Raw genomic sequence first — 25,309 nt, 5'->3', positions numbered from 1 at the left:
CCACATATAACTGAAATCCTTCGTTCCTTATACCCCCACTCCACTCTCTCCAAACCCCTGATATCCTTTAAAAAGTGCAGTGCCCAGAACTATTAAGGACTTGCATTTATGTAGCACCTTTCTTAACCACTGGACACCTCAAAGCACTTTACAACCAATGGAGTATACTTTGTCAATATTGTAAAGTAGGAAATGTGGCAATCAATTTATGCACAGCAAGCTCCCACAGTCAGCAATGCAATAGCGATTGACCCGGTAATCTGCTGTTTGAGAACTTAATATTGACAAGGACACCTGTGCTCTACTCCCAAAATAGGGCCACAGGATCCTTTACGTCTACCCATGCTGGCAGACTGGTTCAGATCCTCATTGAGGTACAGCACCCGTGACAGGGCAGCACCACCTCAGCACTGCACTGCAGTGTCAGCGTTATTGCTAGTGCGCCATCCCCAGCATGGGCACTTGGTCCTGAAACTGCGTGTCTCCAGGGCAAGAGTGTTACAACAGGCGCCATATCACTGCACTTTGCAAATGCTTACTTTCGAGGTGTTGAAACTGTCCTTAATTATCTCCCGAAAGCTTGCCCTACAGGGTTAGTAAGATCGCTGTGTGGTGAATGTCCCGAGGATGAACTGTACAGTTTATCCTGCTCGCGATCTGAAATTTTACTTTACCTTTGGCTGTACGTTGTGTATTTTTAACAGACTCCCTCACGTGCCTCTGTGTCAGTTTTGTCTGTGGCTCTGGGGGGAGGCAGGAGGGGGTTTTTAACTTCGTTCCGGGCGTTACGTAAATGCAGTCAGTTGTTGCGAAGAAATGTCAAGTGTGATTGGGTCTGTGGAAAGCCTCCTCCCTTACCCTGCCCGTGGGCAGTGTGAGGGTTAACATCCTCTGCAGGATGTTACGCAGCGCTTGCTCAACTGTGAACTTTCAGGAGGGCTTACACAAACAGTTATGACAGGACTGGTGACGGTGAATGCTTTCCATTTCTCAGGAGCTGATCGTTTCCAGACGGAATGGCAGGGAGCGTCTGAACAGAGTGGAGGCTCTGGCCGCAGAGGTGGGCGAGCAGACGGCACCGAGCGGGCGGGAGGCACTGGCCAGGGAGCTGGATGCCCTGCGGGCGGACTGGCAGCAGTGGGAGGAGAGCACCCTGCAGGCACAGGGCGGCCTGGAGACCATGCTCAGTCAGACCACCAGCTCCGAGCAGGAGTTCCAGGCACAGGTCGCTCAGCTGGACAAGGACCTTGCGGAGTTCAAGGCCAGTCTCACGGCCTGCTCACACAGCCTGTCCCAGCTGCAGGACAAAACAACAGACGAAGAGCTCGTAGAATGCTGGCAGAAAGCAAAGGTTTGTGTGGGGCCCTGTGGGCTCTCTGCAGGGGACCAGGGAATCTCTGAGCAAAGCAATTTAACATCAGCTTGCTCCGGGCTCTGATATTGTTAACAGGGCATTTACACAACTCTTTCCTAACTGATAATTGTACACCGTTCACAGCTGTACCTAACAGCTTAAACAGTTTAGACTCAGTGACAGTAATTCCAACCTTGAAAGCTGAAACTTTGGATGTTTTCTGGAAAGCAGATTTGACTGGTGAGTCATTAAATCAATGACTAAACCAGTGACTCACAGCTGAAGGAAAATGTTCCGTTAGACTGTGAGACTCAAGCAGACTCTATCCCGCAATTCATTTTGTAGCAGAATATATTGCTTTCAGGTGTAAATGGTTTGACAATTTTAAGTGTTACTTCTAGCACCGCCAACTAGGTCAAAGATAGTACGTGTCCCTTGCGACACACATTATTCCTGCTGCTCACACTGTTGCTCTTCGACACACTATCCACCACTCTGCACACAAATTCCTGCCATAAATGCTGCCTACCCTACGCATTCTAACCTTCTCACAAACACTGTCCGCCTCCTTCACACTGAGCCCCTTACATTTACAGTCTGCCTCACAGATACCCAATTTTGGTCTCCTTACTTGAGAAAGGACATACTGGCACTGGACGGGATACAGAGGAGGTTCACTGAGTTGATTCCGGAGTCGAGGAGGATGTCTTATGAGGAGAGATTGAGTAGACTGGGACTATACGCATTGGAATTTAGAAGTACTGGGGGGAATCTTATAGAAGCATTTAAAATTATGAAGGGAATAGATCAGACAGAAGCTGGGTGGTTGTTTCTGCTGTTGGGTGCAACTAGAACCAGGGGCATAGCATCAAAATAAGAGGGAGCAGATTTCGGACTGAGTTGAGGAGGAACTTCTTCACCCTGAGGGTTGTGAATCTGTGGAATTCCCTGCCCAGTGAAGCAGTTGAGGCTGCCGCATTTTTAAGGCAAAGATAAATAGATTTTTGAACAGTGAAGGAGTTAAGGATTATGGTGAGCGAGCGGGTAAGTGGAGGTGAAGCCACTACAAGATCAGCCATAATCTAATTGAATTGTGGAGTGGGCTGACCTACTCCTACTTGTGTTTCTTATGTTCTTATACTGACACCCCTCACACACACACTGTCCTTCTCTCATACACTGCTCCTGTCTCACGCCATATCCCCCTCGCACACACACTGTCTCTCTCTCTCTCTCTCTCACACACACTGTCTCTCTGACACATACTGCGTCCTAATGCACATTGCCTCTCCTGGAGAATAATCCCTCTTGGTCCCTTGACCCCATTTTCCTGGCTGTGGGGTCGTAGAGGGTGGGAGTCAGGTTGGGCTGTTGGGGGTCAGTCCTTTTTATGGTGCAATCCTGGTCATGGCCACAGCTCCCCTGTGGCGCTGCTGAGGTACTAGTGTTTTGATTGGCTCGCAGCTCCTGGAGGCAGCCTCTTGTGGTGTCACCTCCCCCAGCAGCCAATGAAAGGAGGTCTCCCTGCAATGTTTTGGCCACTCTCACTCTTCCATGCAGTTGCTGGCCAGGTGCTGATGTACAATTTTCCATCGTTTTGTCTCCTGAAGGATGAATGTTATTGTAATCTGTGCTGTCCGCTCAGTGACTCAGTGTACAATTTCTGGTGCAGGAGACAGAGGAAGCTCTGAAAGAGGCAGAAAGCATGAGTGAGTCCCTGAAAGGTCAACTCAATGACCTCTGCAGATTTTCCAAGGATTTGAGTTCACATTCAGATAAAGTTTCGTCTCTGATCAAAGAATACAACAGGTAAGTCTCCATTTATATTGAAATCAGTTTGCGTCCTGTTGAAGATTTCTGCTAATTTATACTTTTGTGGAATATGGGTGTCACTGACCAGATCAGGCTCCTACCCAAAATGTCGATTCTTCTGCTCCTCGGATGCTGCCTGACCTGCTGTGCTTTTCCAGCACCACTCTAATCTAGACTCTGATCTCCAGCAACTGCAGTCCTCATTTTCGCCCATCACTCATTGCCCATTAAGGAGGTGCCTCTCTGGGCCATTTCAGAGGGCAGCTAATCATATTGCTGTGAGTCTGGGGTCTTATGTAGGTCTGGTCAGATGAAGATTGCAGATTTCCTTCCCTAAGAGAGATTTATGAATGAGATGAATTTCAATGACAAGCGATGAGTGTTTCACGGTTTAATGTTATTAGTCAAATTTAAATTGCCCCAGTTGCTGTGGTGGTGGGATTTGAGCCCATGTGCCTAGAGTTTTAACCTGGCCTTTTGCTGACTGGTCCAGTGACAGGATCACTACAACATCATCTCTCCCTGGTGAGTATTACCCTTACCTCCAGAGCCAGGGGGTATGTTCAGATTATACTCCAGGCATTGCCTGGCTATAGTTCTGAGGGTTTGTTGCATTGTGGATGGCATAGGTTCTTTTCGAAGGAAGTCTTAAACTCCACCAGATGAGCCATAATGCTTTACACAGCACAGCACAGAGGTGACTAGGAGTGTATCCTTTCTATCCAGGTTTGATTCCCCACTCGCAGGTCGGTGGCTGTGACTTGTTTAAATTGGTGACGGGTTTTCAGTCCTCAATCTGAGGAGACTGGTTGAAGCTGGAGTTCAGCACTGGTGTTCTTGGATGAAAGGCCACTGTTAGGAGCACCACCAACGCCAGAGGGGGTCACTTTCACCTTCATTCCGCACTGACCCTCCATCACTCCAAGTCCTAGAACCATCCTGTCCCCATAACCTGGCATCCCCCATGGGCTGATCTACCTAGGCTACAGAAGGAAACCAGAGCATCCAGAGGAATACAGACACAGGGTGAACGTACAAACTCCACACAGATAGTCGCCGGAGGGTGGAATCGAACCCGGGTCTTTGAGGCTGTGAGGCAGCAGTGTGCCATCATGCCACCCACGTCTAGCTAGTTGAAAGAATGGCCCACTTTCTGTTCTTTACTCAGGGAGCAGTCTGAATGCAAAACGCACAATTGCAAGGAGTGTATCGATAGTTGCAAAGCCAGCTGATGTTCCCATTGGGACAGGTCTGAAACCTGGCTTGATAGATCATAACTTTCATATTTTAATGTGGTGTCACTGCATAAGCACACAAAGCTGCAGATTTTATTTAACCATAAAAACAGAAGTTTATTAAATAAAAGGAAAAACATAAAATAAGACAAGCCAAGCTATCTAAATATAGAACATAGCTGAAGAACTCTTAAAATATGCAGCAAAACAACAAGTCATCTATTACCCAACACCATCACTTTACAATTTGACATTCAGAGAAAGAACTTTCTCGATCCCAAATCTATAAGTTTGACCCAGCTCATTGTTCTCAGTTCCTTCCCGTGAACTGTGCAGTCTTAAGTGAGCACAAAACTGAGAGCTTAGACTTGCCCACCTTTCAATTGCCTGTCACTTCTTAACCAAGTGTTCCTAGTCTGTAAATTTCATAAATTAGCACTTAATTAAGGTAGCATATTCCCTGAACTATTCTATATTCCTTTCTAGGACAGAAACTTCATTGTGATTCTGCATCCAGTCACATTTCTTCCAAAACTGCTCAAAAACTTTTAATCTCTTAGGTTTCCTAAACTAAATAAATGCCTGATTATCATAAACCAATAAAAAAGCAAATAGACCTCAATGTTTGCATTCCTACCAACACAGTGTTAACAATTAATCATTAACACTCCAGGGATCTCTACTGTCTGATACATACTGGATCAGGTCAATGTTCCTAAAGGGCAGTTTCTCTTTAAACCTTTCACAAAAGATACTGTTACCCATATGCCACTATTTTGAAATCCTAACTCTAAAAACTTACACAAAAACATACTTATGTATATAAATCAGATAACTTTCACCACAGCATACATTTAAAGGCCACTTTTTTCAATTCTGTTCTCCCTGCTATAGGCAAATGTTGTTATACTTGAAAAAGTCCAGAAAAGATTTACAAGCATCGGAGAGTTTGAGATATGGGAGAGGCTGAGTAGGCTGGAGCTGTTTTCCCCGGCATGTTGGAAGCTCAGGGATGACCTTATTGAGGTTTATAAAATCATGAGGGGCATGGATAGGATAAAGGGACAAAGTCTTTTCCCTGTAGTGAGGGAGTCCAGAACTAGAGGGCATAGGTTTAGGGTGAGAGGGGAAAGATATAAAAGAGACTTAAGGGGCAACTTTTTCACACAGAGGGTGGTATGTGTATGGAATGAGCTGCCAGAGGAAGTGGTGGAGGCTGGTACAATTGCAACATTTAAAAGACATCTGGATGGGTATATGAATAGGAAGGGTTTGGAGGGATATGCGCCAGGTGCTGGCAGGTGGGACTAGATTGGGTTGGGATATCTGGTCGGTATGGACGAGTGGGAACGAAGGGTCTGTTTCCGTGCTGTACATCTCCATGACTCGCTGTTAAGTTATAGGAAGGGTAAATAAACAGAAGAATGTGGTGATTGAGCTAGATAAAACAAGTGTGAGGAGATTCGGGAAGCATAAATACTCAGGTAGGCTGAATACCCTGTTTCTAATCTGTAAAATTCTTTGTAAGTTGTTGTAGTGGAACCTGTTGGGTTTCTGTTCAGTTGATTCTGATGGAAGCTGTTATGAAGCCACTGTAGTGGTTGGTTTTGATGAAAAGTGCCAAAGTTGTCATGTAGTGGACTAACGTATTAATTTATTGACTTATATATTGTCACTTGTACCAAAGTACAGTGAAATGCTTTGTTTACGAGCAGTACAGGCAGATCATAGTAAGCAAGGTTGTACAGATCAGAAAATTTAGACACAGGCAATGCAGGTAACATTGCACAGGGTGTACATGAGAGATCAACATTAGCTAGAACAGAATTATTTGATGTTAGAGAGTCCATTCAGTCAACAGCCGGGAAGGAACTGTCCCTGAACCGACTGATGCACTGGGCCTAGAATGGTGCTGGCTGAGGACACTCCCACATGCGTATCTCACCCCCAGGGGTCCCCCCATGAGGACACTCCCACATGTGTATCTCACCCCCAGGGGTCCCCCCATGAGGACACTCCCACAGGTGTATCTCACCCCCAGGGGTCCCCCCATGAGGGAGGGTCCCCACCCAATAGTGGGTCCCCACCCAATAGTGGCTGGGTGTTGGAGGAACCTTGATGTTTCCACTTACACTGTTGATCTAAGCAGTCCGGACTGCTGCTTGGTCAGAAATATCAGAAACTCGGGTTGTGACTTTGTGCTCGAAACGGAACATTTTGGAATTTCACAAAAAAGCTCAGTCTCACCTGTAAATGGAGAAGACAGGCTACAACATTTCTCATGCCCAAGCCTTCGTATAACTTGGCGTCTCCTTGTTTCTGCTCACTACAGCCTTTGTTTGCAGACTGCAAAGTATTGTCAGAATAAGGAGAAGGCACTGGAGCAGCGATTCCGTACCACCTTCAGGGAGTTCCAGCAGTGGATGATCAACACCAAGATCACCACCTGCTTCGATACACCTCAAAACATCGACGAAGCAACTGCAATCATTCAGAAACTGCAGGTAAGGAGCTCACAGAGCACAGGGATGACAGGAATCGTTGTGATAAGACACAAGGAAAAAGGAAACCATGCAAAAATGCGAATCTGAATGAAAGAAAATGAGTTCAGAAAATCCCTTTGCATTTGTTGGTTTCTTGACTTCTCACCGATTTTGGGTGAAAATTACCTTCCAATACTTTTTATCTGAATTGAAGGTAGTGTTTGTATTTGAACTGAATACATGGCCAGGGTCAGGTTTGTGTTTGAATTCAGTACACAGAGGAACCTCAATTATCCAACATTCAATTATCCGAATATTAGATTATCCGGCAGGGCCGCAAGGTCCCGACGCTCGGCTAAACTGTGTCATCCAGCATTCAATTATCCGGAATTCGATTAACCAAATGCAATACTGCCTGCCCATGTCCTTTGGATAATCGAGGCTCCTCTGTATACACTCAGAGAGTCATAGAGATGTACAGCACAGAAACAGACCCTTCAGTCCCACCTGTCCATGCTGACCAGATATCCCAACCTAATCTCATCCCATTTGCCAGCACTTGGCCCATATCCCTCCAAACCCTTCCTATTCATATACCCATCCAGATATCATTTAAATGTTGTAATTGTACCAGCCTCCACCACTTCCTCTGGCAGCTCATTCCATACACGTTCCACCTTCTGTGTGAAAAGGTTTCTTCTTAGGTCCCTTTTAAATCTTTCTCCTCCCACCTTAAACCTATGCCCTCTAGTTCTGGACTCCCCCACCCCAGAGAAAAGACCTTGTCTATTTACCCTATTCATGCCCCTCATGATTCCATAAACCTCTATAAGGCCACCCCCCCGCCCAGCCTCTGACGCTCCAGGGAAAACAGCCATCTCCCTATCGCTCAAATCCTCCAATCCTGGCAAACATCCTTGTAAATCTTTTCTGAACCCTTTCAAGTTTCACAACATCCTTTCTATAGCAGGGAGACCAGAATTGAATGCAGTATTGAGTATACGTCCAAGATCAAGTTTGTATTTGAATTGAGTATATGGCCAGGGTCTTGTTTGTATAGGTTTTCATTTTGAGGGGTTTAGAATCACATTAGCATCTGTCTGGAAGAAGTTACAGACAGGTATCCAAGTTCTAACTGAAGATACTGTTGTGTCGGGTTTATGGTGAGGTTGAGCAGGTTAATTTGTTTGTTCTGTACTTGCCCAGCAGAAGAATCTCTTTATAGTCGAGATTTCTCTATCTTTGTGCTAAAGTTGTTCTATTTTTAATGAGGCAGTGATTAAGTCACAGTGTAGAGGACAAGAGATTCATCCAATTTAGCACTTGGCACTGAATTGTAAATGAGAAGGGAGTTGTGCTCCTGTCGAGAGTTCAGTGTTTCAAAGTCCTACAGAGGGAGATTAATGTGAAGCACATGAGGAAGGAGGAGTGAAGGGTACAAACCCCACGTATGAACTCCAGGACATTGGTGGAGCAGAGAACAGTATTGGAATGTGTGTTTCCTGACCATTATTGCCTTGAGGAGAAAGGACTGAGATTGCTCCTGGAAACAATTGTGTTCCAGCTTAATGCATGCTGGGTCATTTGCATAAAGCAATGCAAATCAACCATGTCTAGGTGGGATGATGTGGAGGTGTCAGTGTTGGACTGGGGTGGACAAAGTTAAAAATCACGCAACACCAGGTTACAGTCCACAGGTTTAATTGGAAGCACTAGCTTTCGGAGCGCTGCTCCTTCATCAGGTGGTTGTGGAGAATATGATTGTCAGACACAGAATTTATAGCAAAAGTTCACAGTGTGATATAACTGAAATTATATATTGAAAAAGACCTGGATTGTTGGTTAAGTCTCTCATATTTTAGAATGACCATGTTGGTTTCAGTTCTTTCATATGTAAATCCCAGAACTATTTTAAAAGTTACATTCTCAAGTGAACTTTAACAATAGGTGCCATGGCGGCCCAGATAATGCATTGAAGGTGTGAGGCTGGCTAGTGGGATACAGTGAAAGCTAGACCAGCTAAGGCTGACAGAATCATAGAATCCTTACAGTGTGGAAGGAGGCCATTCAGCCCATTGTGTCCATGCCGATCCTCTGAAGAGCGTCGCACCCAGAACCACACCTCCTACCCTATCCCTGTAAGCCTGCATTTTCCAAGGCTGATCCACCTCGCCTGCACACCCGCTGAACACTATGGGTAATTGACCATGGCCAATTTACCTGAGCTGCACATCTTTGGACTGTGGGAGAAAACTGGAGCACCAAGGGAAACCCACACGGACAATGTGTAAACTCCACAAAGACAGTTAGCAGAGGGTGGGATTGAACCCAGGTCCCTGGTGCTGTGAGGCAGCAGGGCTAACCACTGAGCCCCCGTGCCACCCTGACGTTAGACTCTCTGTCCTGAAGGGCATTGGCAATCATTTGATCTTTTGCAACAACTTTGGTGGGCACTTTCCCCAGTGCCAGCTCACAAGATGATCCCTCCAGTTAAGATGCTACTTGCAAGTTAACATTTGGATCCTCGTCCCCTTTGGGCTCCAGTTCAAGTGTGTAACTGATGAATATATTTCTGTGCTCAGGTTAGGGGGCCTCCAACCTCCGATATCAGTAGTTGAATCAGGACTTCTTGGGACCTGAAGCTGACTGTTACAGGCAGAGCACAGCTAATACCACATATTCAGACCTGTCAGTTCATTCTAGGAGTGCAAGGGCTGAGCTCTTTGAGAATGTAACATCCAGGGCTCTGTAGTTGTACTGATATTGTGTTGGTAGGACTCCTGCTCCTGAATCAGCAGGAAGAGGGGTTCAAATCCGATTCCACTCCAGATCTCTGAGCGCCCCCTGTAGGTTCAAACACTCCAGTGCAGGGCTGTGGCAGTGCTGTAGAGCTGGGGACGCCGCTTTATCAGGTGAGATGCTGAACTGAGGTCCTGTATGCCTGTAGAGGCGGCTTTGAAATGAATATGTGCATTTATATAGTGCCTCTTGCAACCTCAAGCTGCCCAAAGGTGCTTTTATCACCAAAGAAGGATGATAATCTTAAGAAGCATTATAGCATCACATGACACTACTGAGGAAGCTTTCCTAGTGCATTGGTCAATATTTATCCCTTAAGCAATAAGATGAAAGAATTTAATTGGTTATCCAAATTATGCATCAAACTCTGCTGACAGTAAAATTCAGAGACAAGTCATTTCGCACAAATTGTTTGCTGCTTGTTTACCTCCACATAACTGGTGTCTGTGATGGCTTCCCATTGTACCTGACAACTTTTCAGTAGTGACAGAGACTCCTTGGTTTGTTTGAACTTGTGGAGGGTGTGATGAGGCGCTATATAAACGTAAGTTCTTCTCCTGTTTAACTGTGCGGTCATTGCTGTTTGTGGGATCTTGCTGTGCGCAAATTGGTCGCTTGATTTCCTGCGGCAGCTGCGCTTTTCAGGAGATCCTGAGGTGGTGCCACTTCCTCTCCCGCTGACGGCCATTTTGGTGTTGCTTTCAGGATTTCCTGTCAGAGAGCGAGGCCTGTCAGAGCAAACTCAACACTCTCATCTCCAAAGGCGAGCTGCTGAGCAGGATTCTCAGCAAGGAGAAGGCCGAAGCCATCCAGACCAAAGTGTCCACTGCCAAGGAGGACTGGAAGAACCTGCTCACAAGCCTGCACCAAAAGGAAGCCGCCTTACAGGTCGGTCCATCAAGACCCCACGAAATAAAAATAAACTTTCGACCAAGGAAAATGCCTCATTGGATAGCTCCTCTCAGATAGCCAGCATGGATAGAAAGGGATGAAAGGCCACTGTCTATACTGTATCATTTCAATTCCCATTCCTTGTTTCTATCAGTGTGGTCATGGAACACAATATTAGGCAATGGGGGTGGGGGGATTCTATTTGAGCATGACCATGGACACAGCATCAGGCTATTGGCGGCGGGGGGGGGTGGTGGGGGTGGCACGAGGTGTGTAGGCTGTGTATTTGAGCATGATGATGGGCATGGTTTGGGGGCTGGGTAGGTGTTAGGCCAGGCGTGTCAGGGCTGTGTTTTCCAGTTCACTGACCTCAGAATCCTCTCAGTCACGACAACCGTACTGGAGACAACTTGAGCTGAGGCCTTCAAGTGGGCCGTGGGTGTGTGGTTTCCTTGAATCGTAATGGGGTGCAGGGATGTGGGGAGGCGGTCGGAGTAAGGTAATGGGGCTGGTGCAAGTACAATGGGCTGAGAATGGCCTCCTCAGCAGTTCACCAGTTCCGTGGCACTGGAACCACTGACGGAGTGGATTAAGGCCATTCATCCCTTCTGTGCAGTCTGCCCTGCCGTGTAGTGAGATTATGAGTGCTCTGATATTCCTCAACTCCATTTTGCTGCCTCTCTGTCAGCCTTCTTTCCAACTACATTGTGTTTATGCAGGTCAGCTGAGCCAATCCTGTCACTGTGGACTCAATCTGGCCTTTGTTTCAGAACTGTCGCTATGTCGAAAGTAATGCCTCCTTCAATCGAAAGGGGCTTAGTTTTATAGGTGGCAGACAGTTGGCCCTGCCTGCTATCTGAAAAGTCAGGTCGCCCCAGGCTTGGCCTGTGTGCGGCGCTACGACCGGAGTTAATGGCAGCTGAGTAGTTAACTGACCGTGGTTACCCATGGTGCCCCCATGTGGGAGAATGTCCACTCTCCTGAGAGCGGCTGGCCAATCTGACGGCTGCGAGCGCTCCAGCCCCAGCAGTGCCACCCAGAGTGCTGGTCACTGCTGGGATTGCGTCCCCGGCACACGATCATCGCCGGAGATTAGAATGCAAAACGTGGAGTGGTCTCACACAGGCCCTGGCGAAGGGAGGAATGTGGAGGGGGTGGGGGGGGGAGCTGCAGTGATTGGGAAGCTAATGGAATGTGACCTTCTGTCGGTGAGAAAGGATCCCCAGAGAGGAGGAATCACTCCCTCCTCAATCGACACCCCCCCACTGGATGGAGCAACCAGACCGTGGGAAACCTTGCCAAACGGAGGCTCGGGGTGGGTTGTGCCACAGATCGAGTGGGCGCTATGGTGACAGTCACCATCCTGGTGGACGCTGCACCACCAAACCACATATTTCTTGGCCCGAGATAATCTCAGGGAGCCGGTGACCACCCCCGCGGTCCCCCGTAAGTTTTGGGAAGCCACGCGGAGAATTCATCGGTGCATTGAACACTCGGTAATGAGCTGTTACATACGGGATCTCACTGTGCGTCTTGCACAGCGGGTACCGTAGCCCTCCTGTATCTGTGGGTCCGTGGGTGATACATTCCAAGACTTACCACGGATAGCCAAAACCGCAAACCCTATATGTCGGCCATTTTTCGTTTACGTACATACCTGTGATACAGTTTAATTGATAAATTACACGCAATAAGACATTGCCAACATTAAATAATAATAAAAATACATTGAACATTGTTATACTTGTGCTCTCTCTCTCTCTCAAATAAATGGGATTCTGAAGTTTTAGCTTAACCCTCAATGGAGCAATGAAAAAAAAATGAATTGTGTATTTGTGGAATTTTCCATTCAATAATTTTGGGCTATGGTAAACCGCGGAAACCAAATCCGCAGATACAGGAGTTCTACTGTATATCCTATTGCTCAGTGAACAGCTAAAGGTAAAGTGGAAATGGTATCCATAGTTTTGTTGTGTGTCGTTCGGGTGCAGACCTTGGTCCCTGCCTAGGCCCCTCTCTCTTCCCCTCCTCCAAACAGCTATGGCTGCCATGGCCTTTAAGGGCCTTTCTTGTGGCGCGGTGGCAATGTCCTTACCCCGGGATAGGGAGGCCCATTTCAATTCCTGTCTGCTCCAGAGGTGTGTAATAAGATCTCTGAACAGGTTGATTAAAGAGGAAAAAAATAGGTTAAGTAATAGGAAAAAAAGTAGGTTAAATAAGACATGAGCCTCAGCAATGAGTATGATATTCTCTACCACCCGGCCTGTAACCTTTATACCCTCCCCCCGCCTCCTTGATTGGTTGCTAGCTCACTCCCAGGAGGGTCCTTGGAGGGAGAGGAGGGTGTGAAATCCTGGTGGTCGAGAAAGGTTGCCATAATGTTTTACATTTCAGGATTTTAAAGGCTGACGTCAACTGGGAGCCATTTCCTTTTCTCTTTCTGACTTTTCTTACTCCCCTCCCTTCTCCCCTCAGAACCTGCAGTCTCAGATGAAGGATTTCGAAGCTGGGGTCGGGCCTGTGCAGGAGTGGTTGGTTGCCACGGAAGCGGCCGTACAAGGGAGCAGCAGCCAGCTGCCCGACCTCGTGGCCAAGAAGAACGAGCAGTTCAGGCTTCAGGTAGTCCAGCATCCGGCGAACTCCTGGCTCAGACTGTATCCCCGTCGCTCCCACACCGTGCACAGCACATTTCACCGCAACTCTCCAGCCAGTTCATACCCTGTGGGCTCGCTCTCTTCAGCGGGGTAGTTCGCTTTATCACCGTGATGCATGTACACCCCTCGGCCTAAACCAGGGCCTCCATTCTGCTCACCCCAGTGATGCGCTTGCCTTCATGTCAGTCGTGATTGTGTCTGTTCCGTGCCTTTTGACCCGTTCTCGATGTGCTTTGCTTCCACCTCCTGAACGGGGTGGGGGGGGGGGGGGTGGTTTGGTGTTTATTAACACGCTCCCTGCCCCCCCCCGCTAAGTACGATATGTGCGCTAACCTGTGCTGTGTTTTTTGCAAACCTGCTTGTGCCTTCCAGTCTGTCCTAGAGGATATAACCTACCGCGAACCCCAGCTAAACAAGCTGAAAGAGAAAGCTCAGCACCTATGGGAAGATCAAGCTTCCAACAAGAGCTTTATGCACAGAGTCTCTCAGCTGTCCGCTTGGTATTTAGCCTTAAGTAACTTAGCCAAGGTAAGGCCCAGGAGGGAATGTGTTCCACTTGACAACACCAAAATCAGTCGGAACTGTTCACTGTCTAAAACCAAACTTTTTCCAGTAAATTCTCAGATCTTACTGGTCACAGGGAGCGAGTGACCAGCCTGCTGCCTTCTCAAACTCAACCTCAAATTCGCCAGGGTCTGATTCGATTCGATTTATTATTGTGCCTACACACAGTGAAAGGTTTAGTTTTGCATGCAGTTCAGGCAGATCACACCATGGCAAAGAGCATCAGGGCAATAGAACAGAGCGAGGAATACAGTGTTATGCCTGCAGAGGAGGGAGAGAGGTCAGCATTAAATTTAAAATTTGAAAGGTCCATTCAGAAGTCCAATTACAGCAGGGAAGAAGCTGTACTTGAATCTATTTGTACGTGTAATCTTTAATCCTGAAAGTAGATTTAAGAGAGCGTTGTTAGTAATTCTGATAGACTTAGCATTGAGGTTAGAAGAGCAGAACAATTAAAAGGTATTCAAGAATAAAACCTGCTATAGACAGTTCACAAAATGTCGCCACGTTCAGGCCAGGTTGGATTCACGTTGAATCCAAAAAACCTGGCTGTACTGAGGAGTTTGGATTAATTGGTTCATTGATTGATTTGTTCATTCATTCATCAGCATTCCTGTCCCACCACCCCAACCTCCTGCTTCCTTAGAAAGTCCCCTGTGAAGACCTTGGAGTGCAGGTTCATAGTTCCTTGAACATAGAGTCGCAGGTAGACAGGGTCGTGGATAAAGCATTTGGTATGCTTTCCTTTAGATTAGCTTCCCTACAGAATGGAAACAGACTATTTGGCCCAACAAGTCCATACTGACCCTCCAATGAGTATCCCGTCCAGACCCATTCCCCCTATCCTACATTTACCCCTGACCGATGCACCTAACACTCTGGGCAATTTAGCATGGCCAATCCACCTAACCTTTGGATAGTGGGAGGAAACCCACGCAGACACCCACGCAGACACGGGAAGAATGTGCAAACTCCACACAGACTGTGGCCCAACAGTGCAATCGAGCCCAGGTACCTGGCGCCGTGAGGCAGCAGTGCTAACCACTGAGCCACCATGCCACCCCTTATTGGTCAAAGCATTGAATATAGGAGTTGGGAGGTCATGTTGCGGCTGTACAGGACACTGGTTAGGCCACTGTTGGAATATTGTGTGCAGTTCTGGTCTCCTTCCTATTGGAAAGATGACGTGAAACTTGAAAGGGTTCAGAAAAGATGTTGCCAGGGTTGGAGGATTTGAGTTATAGGGAGAGACTGAATAGGGTGGGGAGCATCAGAGGCTGAAGAGTGACATTATAGAGGCTTATAAAGTCATGAGGGGCATGGATATGGTAAATAGCTTGTCTTTTCCCCGAGGTGGGGGAGTCCAGAACTAGAGGGTGTAGGTTTAGGGTGAGAGGGGAAAGATATAAAAGAGATGTAAGGGGCAACATTTTCATGCAGAGGGTGGTGTGTGTATGGAATGAGCTGCCAGAGGATGTGGTGGAGGCTGGTACAATTACAGCATTTAAAAGGCATCTGGATGGGTATATGAATAGGAAGGGTTTAGAGGGACATGGGCCAAGTGCTGGCAAATGGGATTAGACGAGGTTGGGATATCTGGTCGGCATGGACGAGTTGGACTGAAGGGTCTGTTTCCGTGCTGTACACCTCTATGACTCAAATAACACGGATGCAGTGCTGGGAATGGTAAATAGTGTCTCAGTTTCTCGGCTTCCCCATACCATTCATGGGGTGTTTCGAGTTAGCAACACACGTGAAGCTCAGTTCTTGTGTGCCTGTCCCAGATGTGTGAATCCTTGAGATTTTTTATTTGTTCGTATTTTTTATTGCAAAAATATACTTCATTCCTCAAAAAAAATCTTTAATTCAGACACAGATACTGAAGCAATTCTGTACAGTCTTTCTGTAGAAAGAAAAAAAACCAATTGGGGAATTTGAAATAGCCCGCCATTGCAAAAGCCAAAGGCATTTCCTACTCCTGGAGGACACTATTTCCATAGATTTTGAGAGAGGATCTGATAACTGATCAGATCCTCATTATAGTTTGGCAGAAAGACCTCAGGCAGTGGTCTTTCCCCACTGCGGCAGCTGGCCCAAGCTTAATGCATCCCTCAGCATGTAGCCCTGGACCCTGGGGTGTGCCAGTCTGCAACACTTGGTTGAGGTCAACTCTTACCACTGGAACGCCAACAAGTTTTGGGCAGACCAGAGTTCACTGAGTTGACGGCTCTCCAGGCGCAATTGATCTCTGCGTCCCAGGGACCAGACCGTAGAGTACAGAGTCCTGCGTCACCCAGCTGCTCGAGATACCCCTCGGCAAAAACCATTGTGTCTTCCTCCAGAATTGCTTTGCAAAGGCACATTCCAGCAGGAGGTTTGTGACAGAAGGAAATGCGTGAATGGACGAGATGATCCTTGCAAGGATCAGTGTGATGTTTGAGAGTGTTCAGAGCCACCTGTTGACCCCAGGAGCTGATTTGCTTTGTTGCTCAGTGGGTGGCATTGAACTGCAACATCAGGCCATGTTTAGAGATTGAGCAGGACCTGCAGCTTACTGAACGCCCATGGAGTGATCTGATTTAAAGGTACACCATACGAACAGGTGTCCCCAGGGCAGAGTCGTGCTTGCTGGGAGACTCCCACAATTTTCAGGATGCTCTGCCCTTGTTTTTCTAACTGCTTCTCGATAGTCAGCCCGACCCTGTGAACGGACTGCCTGTTGTAAGCATTTGTACCCTGCTCTCTGTGGAGATAACTTCCAGTGGTTAGTGACTGGTTACTGTGCTGCTTCACTGTTGGCTGTCTCACACCCTGCTTTGTTGTTACCCTTTCTGTAGCTGTGGGGACTGGGTGGTGAAGGAGAAGGGAAGCAGTCATTGAGTCATACCTTCGGTCTGACCAGTCCAGGCTGACCATAATCCCAAACTAAACTAGTCCCACCCGCCAACTCCTGGCCCATATCCCTCTAAACCTTACCCATTCATGGACTTATCCAAATGTCTTTTAAATGTTGTAACCGTACCCATATCCACCACTTCCTCTGGAAGTTCATTCTACACACGAGCCATCCTCTGTGTAAAAATGTTACCTCTCGTGTGTTTTTTAAAACCTTTTCCTCTCTAGAACCTCTCATCTTGAACTCCCCCGACCTAAGGAAAGGAACCCTGCTACTCACCCTATCTAAACCTCTCATGATTTTATAGACCTCTACAAGGTCACTCCTTAACTTCCTACACTCCAGGGAAAAAAGAAAATATCCAGCCTCTCCATTTCTGGAGTCACTAGGACTTGGTGGTGATATGGAGGGAGCGATGGGGCTCTGGGGAGGGCAGACACAGCTCTTTAGCTCTGCAATGTTACATATCGGCGTCGGGCTGCAGCACTGGAGCGTTCTTCCAGTCCGTGAGACTCGGGATTCAGACAAGCTTTTGCCCCACCGAGAGGCTGGAGAAGGGTTTGTGATTCCTTGGTTCTGAGAGGGCCAAGGGGACGTTAAACGTTAGTGCTTCCAAATTTTGAGGGGTTTGTTTTTAATCGAGTAAGTACAGAGAAACTATTGGTGAAATGATCAATAGCCAGATTTAAGACTATTTGCAGAAGAACGAGTTAGAGTTGACATTTTATTTTACACAGTGAGTTGCTATGAGCGTAAGAATGCTGCTTGAAAATATTTTACTGGTGTTGTGTGATTTTTAACTTTGTCCACCCCGGTCCAACACTGGCACCTCCACATCTTAAAAGTAACTGTAACATTGTTGGAGCTAACCTGGATTTGCTCACTATTACTTGGGGGGTCTGGGGAGAAATGAAAGGCATGATTAGAATTGGGAAGGACTTGTTGTAATGTTCTCCCCTCTTCTGGCTTTCAGGAGAAGACACTAAGAGTTCAGCGAACTGTGTCGGAACATCAGCAGTTCTCCCAGGGTCTGAAGGAACTACAGGATTGGCTGGCTGATGCCAGGCACATGCTGGAGTCTTACTGTGCTCCCACTGCTGATAAAAACTTGCTGGACAGTCGGATGGCAAAGGTCGAGGTGAGTTCGCTAGGGTATGTTCATTCTGCTGAGCTGGTTGTCTGTATCTAACCCCTGCCTGGAACCGTGACCCAGGGGAGATGGGCTGCTCGGGGACATTAGTCGTTGTTTTGATCAGGCCGTGGTGGAGAACCTCTCAGCTCCTTCCCAAAATAACACCAGGGGACTTCCTCCATTGGCCTGGGAGGGTGATTGAAAAGATGGCATCTTCAACAGTGCAGCACTCCCTCAGGATTGCTCTGAAAAGGATCAGCCTGCGTTTTGTGTTCAAACCCTTTATTTTTGACACAGCTAGTGATGAGTGTGCATGACCTCCTCCTTTCAGCGTTCTTGTATAGTTTCACTGGAGCTTGTAGTTCAGTGAATTTCACCAAACATAAGATCTTTTAACAATATGAAGCTGCGTGGTGGCTCAGTGGTTAGCGCTGCTGCCTCACTGCGCCAGGGAGCTGGATTCGATTCCTGTGGGGAGTTTGCACATTCTCCCCCTGTCTGCGTGGCTTTCCTCTGGGTGTTCTGGTTTCCTCTCACAGTCCAAAGATGTGCAGCTTAGATAGATTGGTCGTGGGAAATGCAGGGTTACAAGGATAGAGTTGGGTCTAGGTGGGATGCTCTTTGGAAGGTTGGCGTGAACCCGATGGGCTGAACGGCCTGCTTTCACACTTCTTTGATAAAACACATTGTTTCTAATGTTGGGTTCATTCCAGGGATTTAGAGAAATATTGGGTTTGATGTGGGAAGCAGTCTTAATTGCTATATAGCAGGGAAGGTATTAACTTTACTCTACGGTATTGAGGGGAATTCAGCTAATAAAAGAAAATATGTCTAATCTTTGGTGACACATTTGAGTGCCACATGAGACATACAAGAGGAGGAATAGATGATGATTGAGCAGTGAGTGAAATAAAAACGAGACAGTTCTGTGCAGCAAAAGTAACTTTTTGAAGATAAAAACGAGCCTAGGAATTTTTTTGAAAGGAGAGAGTTCTTCTGAAGAAGTGTGTCAATGTGAGGAACATGCCTCAGTTTCTCAGTGCTGTCGAGCTGCCTAAATACCTCACCCTGGTGCTATTCAGCTTGCGTTCTTCCAAACCACTGGAATGAATTGAATGCAATTAGACTCTTCAACAGGCACGGGCAGTGTGCCAGAGTGGTGGGCAGGATTACTCATTGCTTGGCAAACCATGAGGAATATATCGAAGTAGACATCAAATCCTTGACCGTTAGATGTTTCACCAGCAGCACAGACCCACCGATAGTGCAGGTTATCCACACTGTGGCCATTGACTCCACCACCCGGGAAATACCATCGCCTCCCGCCTTTGCTTGGAACCCACACGACATCCCGACTGGGAATACTTTCCGCCCTGTCCTTTATTCTTAGAGTCATAGAGATGTACAGCACACAAACAGACCCTTCGGTCTAGCTCATCCCTGCCGACCAGATATCCTAACCTAATCCAGTGCCATTTGCCAGCACTTGGCCCATATCCCTGTAAACTGGAGTGGCATGGTGGCTCAGTGCCAGGAGCCCAGGTTCAATTTCAGCCAATTCCACGTTCTCCCCGTGTCTGTGTGGGTTTCCTCTGGGTGCTCTGGTTTCCTCCCCCAGTCCAAAGATGTGCAGGTCAGGTGAATTGGCCAGGCTAAATTGCCCATAGTGTTAGGTACATTAGTCAGAGGGAAATGGGTCTGGGTGGATTACTCTTTGGAGGGTCGGTGTGGACTTGTTGGGCCGAAGGACCTGTCCCCACGCTCTAGGGAATCTAATCTATTCATATACCTATCCAGATGCCTTTTAATGCTGTAATTGTACCAGCCTCCACCACTTCCTCTGGCAGCTCATTCCATACACGCACCACCCTCTGAGTGAAAAAGTTGCCGCTTAGGTCCCTTTTAAATTTTTCCCCTCTCCCCCTCAATCTATGCCCGCTAGTTCAGGACTTCCCTGGACTCCAGGGAAAAGACCTTCTCTATTTACCCTATCCATGCCCCTCATGACTTTATAAACCTCTATAAGGTCACCCTTCAGCTATTGACTCTCCAGGGAAAACAGCCCCAGCCTGTTCAGCCTCCCCCTGTAGCTCAAACCCCCCAACCCTGGCAACATCCTTGTAAATCTAAATGTTTGAAGTCGCTGTCTGGTAGTTTTGGGGCCGGGTCTTCACTGGACACGGGTCTTTGGAGAGGAAGGTGACACCTATTCTCAGGGACGATGGGTCTGGTGGATGCCCACGCACAGTGCGCACAGGTGAAGCGGACAGCTCGCCAAGGCTTCCATTAACCACAGCTCTTTTCCACAGGCTCTGCTCGCCCTCCGACAAGAGAAGGAGATCCAGCTGAAGATGGTGCTGACCCGCGGGGAGTCGGTACTCAGGAGCACCTCTCCTGAGGGCACCGTTGCCATTCGCCAGCAGATGGCGGGTCTCAAGGATTCCTGGGACTCGCTGCTGTCCTTCTCCATCCAGTGCAAAAGGTCAGTCCCTGCAGAGTGGAGTCAGGCATCTATAACGTCGCCCCCTGCTGCTGGGCTGAACTACAGGGCCGGGGGAGGGGGAGCCTCTTAAATGACTGTGCTGGGGAGGACCTGCCAATTGGTCATTGATTGGCACATGTCAAAAAGAGTGGTGCTGGAAAAATGCAGCTGGTCAGGCAGCATCTGAGGAGTAGGAGAGTCGACGTTTCGAGCATAAGCTCTTCATCTTCATTCCTGAAGAAGGTCTTACGCTCGAAACGTCGATTCTTCTGCTCCCTGGATGCTGCCTGACCTGCTGTGCTTTTCCAGCGCCACACTTTTTGACCCTGATCTCCAGCATCTGCAGTCCTCACTTTCTCCCCATTGATAGGCAGCTGGCACTCCAGTGCCAGTGGGAGTGGTGGCCATTGCGGGTACTGCACCCACGTGATGAGGTTGTGCTGCAATGGGTCATCAATGAGAGGGGCAGTGGGGAACAGTGGTTTCAGAGGGTTGGGGAGGGTTCGGGGAGTGAGGCTGGGGCTGTTGTTAGTCCTTCAGCCTTGACGTGGGAAATCCTACTGTGCAGGCTGTTTATCGCATGTGCCCCACCCAGTTTAATCTAGACTGTGGTGGGATGAACTCTCATTGCCCACTCTCAGGGCCTTGGTAGGGGGCCTACTTGGTCTCTCCCCCATCAGTCTCATTTACAGGCCTACCTGCCTCCTCTCCTGACTGCGCATTGGCCTAGACAATTCAGCTCAGTCCATCCATGGCAATACCTCTGAATCAGGAGGTCCACATTTGAGCCTGAAATTTGTCTTATGTCCGATTACTATCACATCAGTAACTATATGAACAAGGGATAACATTAGGCCACTCGGCCCTTCAATCTTGCTCTATCATTCTGCAAAGTTTTGGCTGATCACATTGTAACCTCAACTCTACATTTCTGCACATCCCCACTAATCTTTCATCCCCTTTCCAATCAAGAATCTATCTATCACTGCCTTAAAAATATTTCAAAATTCTCCATCCACTGCCTTTTGAGGAAAGGAATTAAAAGACTCTCAACCCTCTGATATAAAAGGTATTTCCTCATTTAAAGGGTGCTTCTTTACTTTTAAACTATGACCCCTGGTTCTGGATTCGCCCACAAGAGGAAGCATCTTTTCAACATCCACCTGGTTGAGTTCCCTAATGAACGACTGGCTAATTGCCGTTTGGTGTTGCTGGTTAAGACAGGAGTGTTAACCAGATTGTTGGCACTCTCCTACTCCTCTCTGAATAGCGATGTGGGCTGAGGGGACAGTTGGGCCCGATATTTAATATCTCACCTGAAAAGGTGGAGCTTGCATATTTTTCCCTGTGTCTGTGTGGGTTTCCTCCGGGTGCTCTGGTTTCCTCCCACAGTTCAATGATGTGCAGATCAGGTGGATTGGCCCTGATAAATTGCCCCATAGTGTTCAGGAATGTGTACGCTAGATGCATTAGTCAGGTATAAATGTAGAGTAATAGGATAGGGGAATGGATCTGGATGGGTTACTCTTCAGAGGGTCAGTATGGACCTGTTGGGCCAAATGGCCTGTTTCCACACTGTAGAGATTCTATTCTATTCTAAGAGGCTTGACAAAGTCGACACCGCGATGCTGTTTTCCCAGGCTGGGAAATCTAGAATGGGATGGGGGCGGGGTGGTCACTATCTCAGGATAAAGGACTGGTCATTCAGGATTGAAGTGAGGGTTTATTGCTTCACTCGTAAAGAGATGTCGCTCTTCGGAATCGTCTACTCCAAAGAATTCCGGACTCTCCATGACTTAAGGCTGGGATGGATAGATCCCCCTCATTCAGGGGATTGAGAGATACGGGGATATAAAGGCAAGTGAAGTTAATGTAGAAGGTCAGCAGTGATTGTGTTGAAGGCAGGATAGTTTGAGGACCCTATGACCGACTCCTGTTCCCCACCTCTTACATTCTGAAGCACCGCATGAGGGTGTGAGCCTGGATTGTGTGTTGAAGTGTCAGGAATCGGACTTGATTAAAGCCACGCACTGATTAAAGGACAGCAGGCAGGATATGGTCGTAGAAAAGTTCATGTGTTCCAGTTAACGGAGGGCTTGATTGACCTCACGTTGACCAGACTCAGTGCATGTGGCCATTCCTTGCTGCCTGTATTTTCAGCTCGCTGCTCCCTAGATTTCATAGGCAAAGGCTGACTGAAATAATTGATTATGACATGTCCTAACTCGGTGCTTGAGCACAGTTTCAAAGCCAGAAACCAATTATTCCTCATTCGAAAACCACTGTGTCCCCCAGCCTCCATCAGTTGCCATGTGTTAATAATCATCTGATTGAAATAAGGTGCAGTCATACCATCCATTTCAGTGCCATTCGTGTTGTAAGTGAAATTTATTAGGACAGAAAACGCTGCAATTGTTTCACTTGAAGGGTGGGGGGACAGATGTTATGAATCAGCCTTTCAGATAGATCACACTCCCGTAACTTTTTTTTTGCAAAATTCTGCTTTCAGCCAACTAGAGGGCGCGCTATCTCAGTGGACCAGTTACCAGGATGATGTCCGGCAGTTTATGAGCTGGATGGATCGGATGGAGGGGGACCTAAAAGCCTCGGAACGACAATGTACTGAACTTAGGGACAAAGCAACAGCTCTGGGCAAAGCGAAGGTGCGTAGAGATGGATAAAGCCAAGATGGATCAGGTTCGAATGACCCAGGCCTCTGGGACAGCGGGAAGCTGGCCAATACTTTTAGTTAACTTGCTGATGCAGGGAAACTTGAACAATCCTTGGCATTCCCCACCCCCACCCCAATAGAAATTTACAGTATAGAAGGAGGCCATTCAGCCCCATCATATAAGTGCTGGCTGGCCAATAGCCATCCAGCCTAATTCCACACTCCAGCTTCTGTTGTTTACAGAATTTTGAATACTTTTCCAAATATTTTCTAAATGTTGCAAGGATAAATATTAGGTTATACTCCGGTGGTGGCTTAGCAGTGTTTATCTAGTTCCAGCATGAGTCTCCAGGTCTTCTATTGTGTGCTTTGTCTAATGAGATTGTCTAATCTCATACACCTCATGACCACCCGATCTATCTGTCCATTTACCTTCAGGCTTATTCATAACAAAAAAGAAAGGGCTTGGCTTCTATATTCAGCTGAGTTTAGATTAGCTTGTCTTTGCAAAGTGCTGTACACCAGTGGATTACCTTTGAAATGCAGCCATTGTTTGACAAACCAACCTGTGAAGTTGGCAGGACAGGGAAACGAAACATTCTAACGAGAGGTGTAGAATTCCAAATTATGCAAAATATGTATAACCCTAGATTTAAAAAAAATGGTGGTTTTGACATCACCTGGAATACATTCTCGGGCATACAATGAAGACTTTGGAGTAGACGCAGAATGGTTGTAAGGGCTGAGGCAACATGGTGAAAAAGATGGACTGGAGAGGCTGTTCCCATCAAAACAGAGAAAACTGAGCTCAAGGTGTTTAAAATCATGACGAAAATTAAATCGAGATTAATTTTTTCCCAAAGGCTAAGGGGTAACCGATGAGAGGGCTCTGATTTCGGGTGGTGGGTAAACAAACCAATTGTGATGTGAGGAAGACAGTATTTTGCAATGAGTAGTTAAGGTACAGGAGATCTTATGGCACCAGGGTGGCATTCCGATGACTGGGCTGAAAGTTTCAGGCTCAAGGCCCACACTTGGTGGATGAAGGAAGGAGCATTTGGAACATGGCCAAGTGGGCTGGCTGTCAACCTGTGGATCCTTCCAATGCCCCCAGTGGGAGGTGGTAATGGCAGGGAAAGTTCCTGGTCAGACATCCTGCAGGGGGCGACAGAACACTACTGCTGTAATTTGCCCATAAGTTGGGACCGATCCAGTGGAACTCTAATGCCCAGCCCTTTGAGTGGGTGGACTAGGTTCTGCAACGGGCTGCCTGGTAGGACAGTGATGACTTATTCAGCAGAGACTTCAAAAAGGAATTGAATAACTAGTTGGAAGAGAAGAAATTGCTGGTGTGGAGGGAAAGATCAGGAGGCAACAGCGCTGTCTGGATTGTCATTGAAAAGGAGCCAATGCAGACCTTACAGCGCCACCCCTCTGACCCCCTCCCCCAGCCCCACTTTATCCCCACCAACTCACCCCCCTCCCCCAGCCCCACCTCATCCCCACCACCTCCCCCCCCTCCCCCAGCCCCACCTCATCCCCACCACCTCACCCCCTCCCCTAGCTCCTCCTTATCCCCACCACCTCACCCCCCTCCCCCAGCCCCACCTCAACCCCACCACCTCCCCCCCCTCCCCCAGCCCCACCTCATCCCCACCACCTCACCCCCTCCCCCAGCTCCTCCTCATCCCCACCACCTCACCCCCTCCCCCAGCTCCTCCTTATCCCCACCACCTCACCCCCTCCTCCAGCTCCACCACCTCACCCCCTCCCCTGTCCCACTTCATCCCCACCACCTCACCCCCTCCCCCAGCCCCACCTCATCCCCACCACCTCACCCCCCTCCCCCAGCTCCTCCTTATCCCCACCACCTCACCCCCCTCCCCCAGCCCCACCTCATCCCCACCACCTCCCCCCCCTCCCCCAGCCCCACCTCATCCCCACCACCTCACCCCCTCCTCCAGCTCCACCACCTCACCCCCTCCCCTGTCCCACTTCATCCCCACCACCTCACCCCCTCCCCCAGCCCTACCTTATCCCCACCACCTCACACCCTCCCCCAGCCCTACTTTATCCCCACCACCTCACCCCCCTCCCCCAGCCCCACCTGATCCACACAACCTCACCCCCCTCCCCCAGCCCCACTTTATCCTCACCACCTCACTCCCCTCCCCCAGCCCCACCTCATCCCCACCACCTCACCCCCTCCCCCAGCCCCACCTTATTCCCACCACCTCACCCTCCGTCTCCCAGGCCCACCTTATCCACACCACCTAACCCCCTCCCCCAGCCCCACCTTATTCCCACCACCTCACCCCCCCTCCCCCAGCCCCACC

At 48.2% G+C, this 25,309-nt stretch overlaps 1 protein-coding gene across 16 annotated transcripts in view; it reads left to right on the top strand.

Moving 5' to 3' along the window:
- The window catches only part of LOC140483251 (nesprin-1-like), a 585,321-nt gene that overhangs the window by 259,013 nt on the left and 300,999 nt on the right, over positions 1–25,309 (top strand). For 15 of the 16 annotated variants that reach the window (XM_072581374.1, XM_072581386.1, XM_072581377.1 and 12 more), the window contains 9 exons: positions 995–1,351; positions 3,027–3,163; positions 6,734–6,905; positions 10,389–10,571; positions 13,050–13,193; positions 13,601–13,756; positions 17,662–17,826; positions 20,130–20,302; positions 22,812–22,965. In XM_072581374.1, the coding sequence (XP_072437475.1) occupies positions 995–1,351; positions 3,027–3,163; positions 6,734–6,905; positions 10,389–10,571; positions 13,050–13,193; positions 13,601–13,756; positions 17,662–17,826; positions 20,130–20,302; positions 22,812–22,965 (1,641 nt within the window). The remainder of the gene's footprint in view (positions 1–994; positions 1,352–3,026; positions 3,164–6,733; positions 6,906–10,388; positions 10,572–13,049; positions 13,194–13,600; positions 13,757–17,661; positions 17,827–20,129; positions 20,303–22,811; positions 22,966–25,309) is intronic. The other variant, XM_072581380.1, reaches the window with a different exon arrangement.

This window comes from Chiloscyllium punctatum, chromosome 11, assembly GCF_047496795.1.
Source record: "Chiloscyllium punctatum isolate Juve2018m chromosome 11, sChiPun1.3, whole genome shotgun sequence".
Lineage (NCBI taxonomy): Eukaryota > Metazoa > Chordata > Chondrichthyes > Orectolobiformes > Hemiscylliidae > Chiloscyllium > Chiloscyllium punctatum.
The sequence above is the reverse complement of the archived record's forward strand: the minus strand, read 5'-3'. Positions and strand labels throughout refer to the sequence as shown.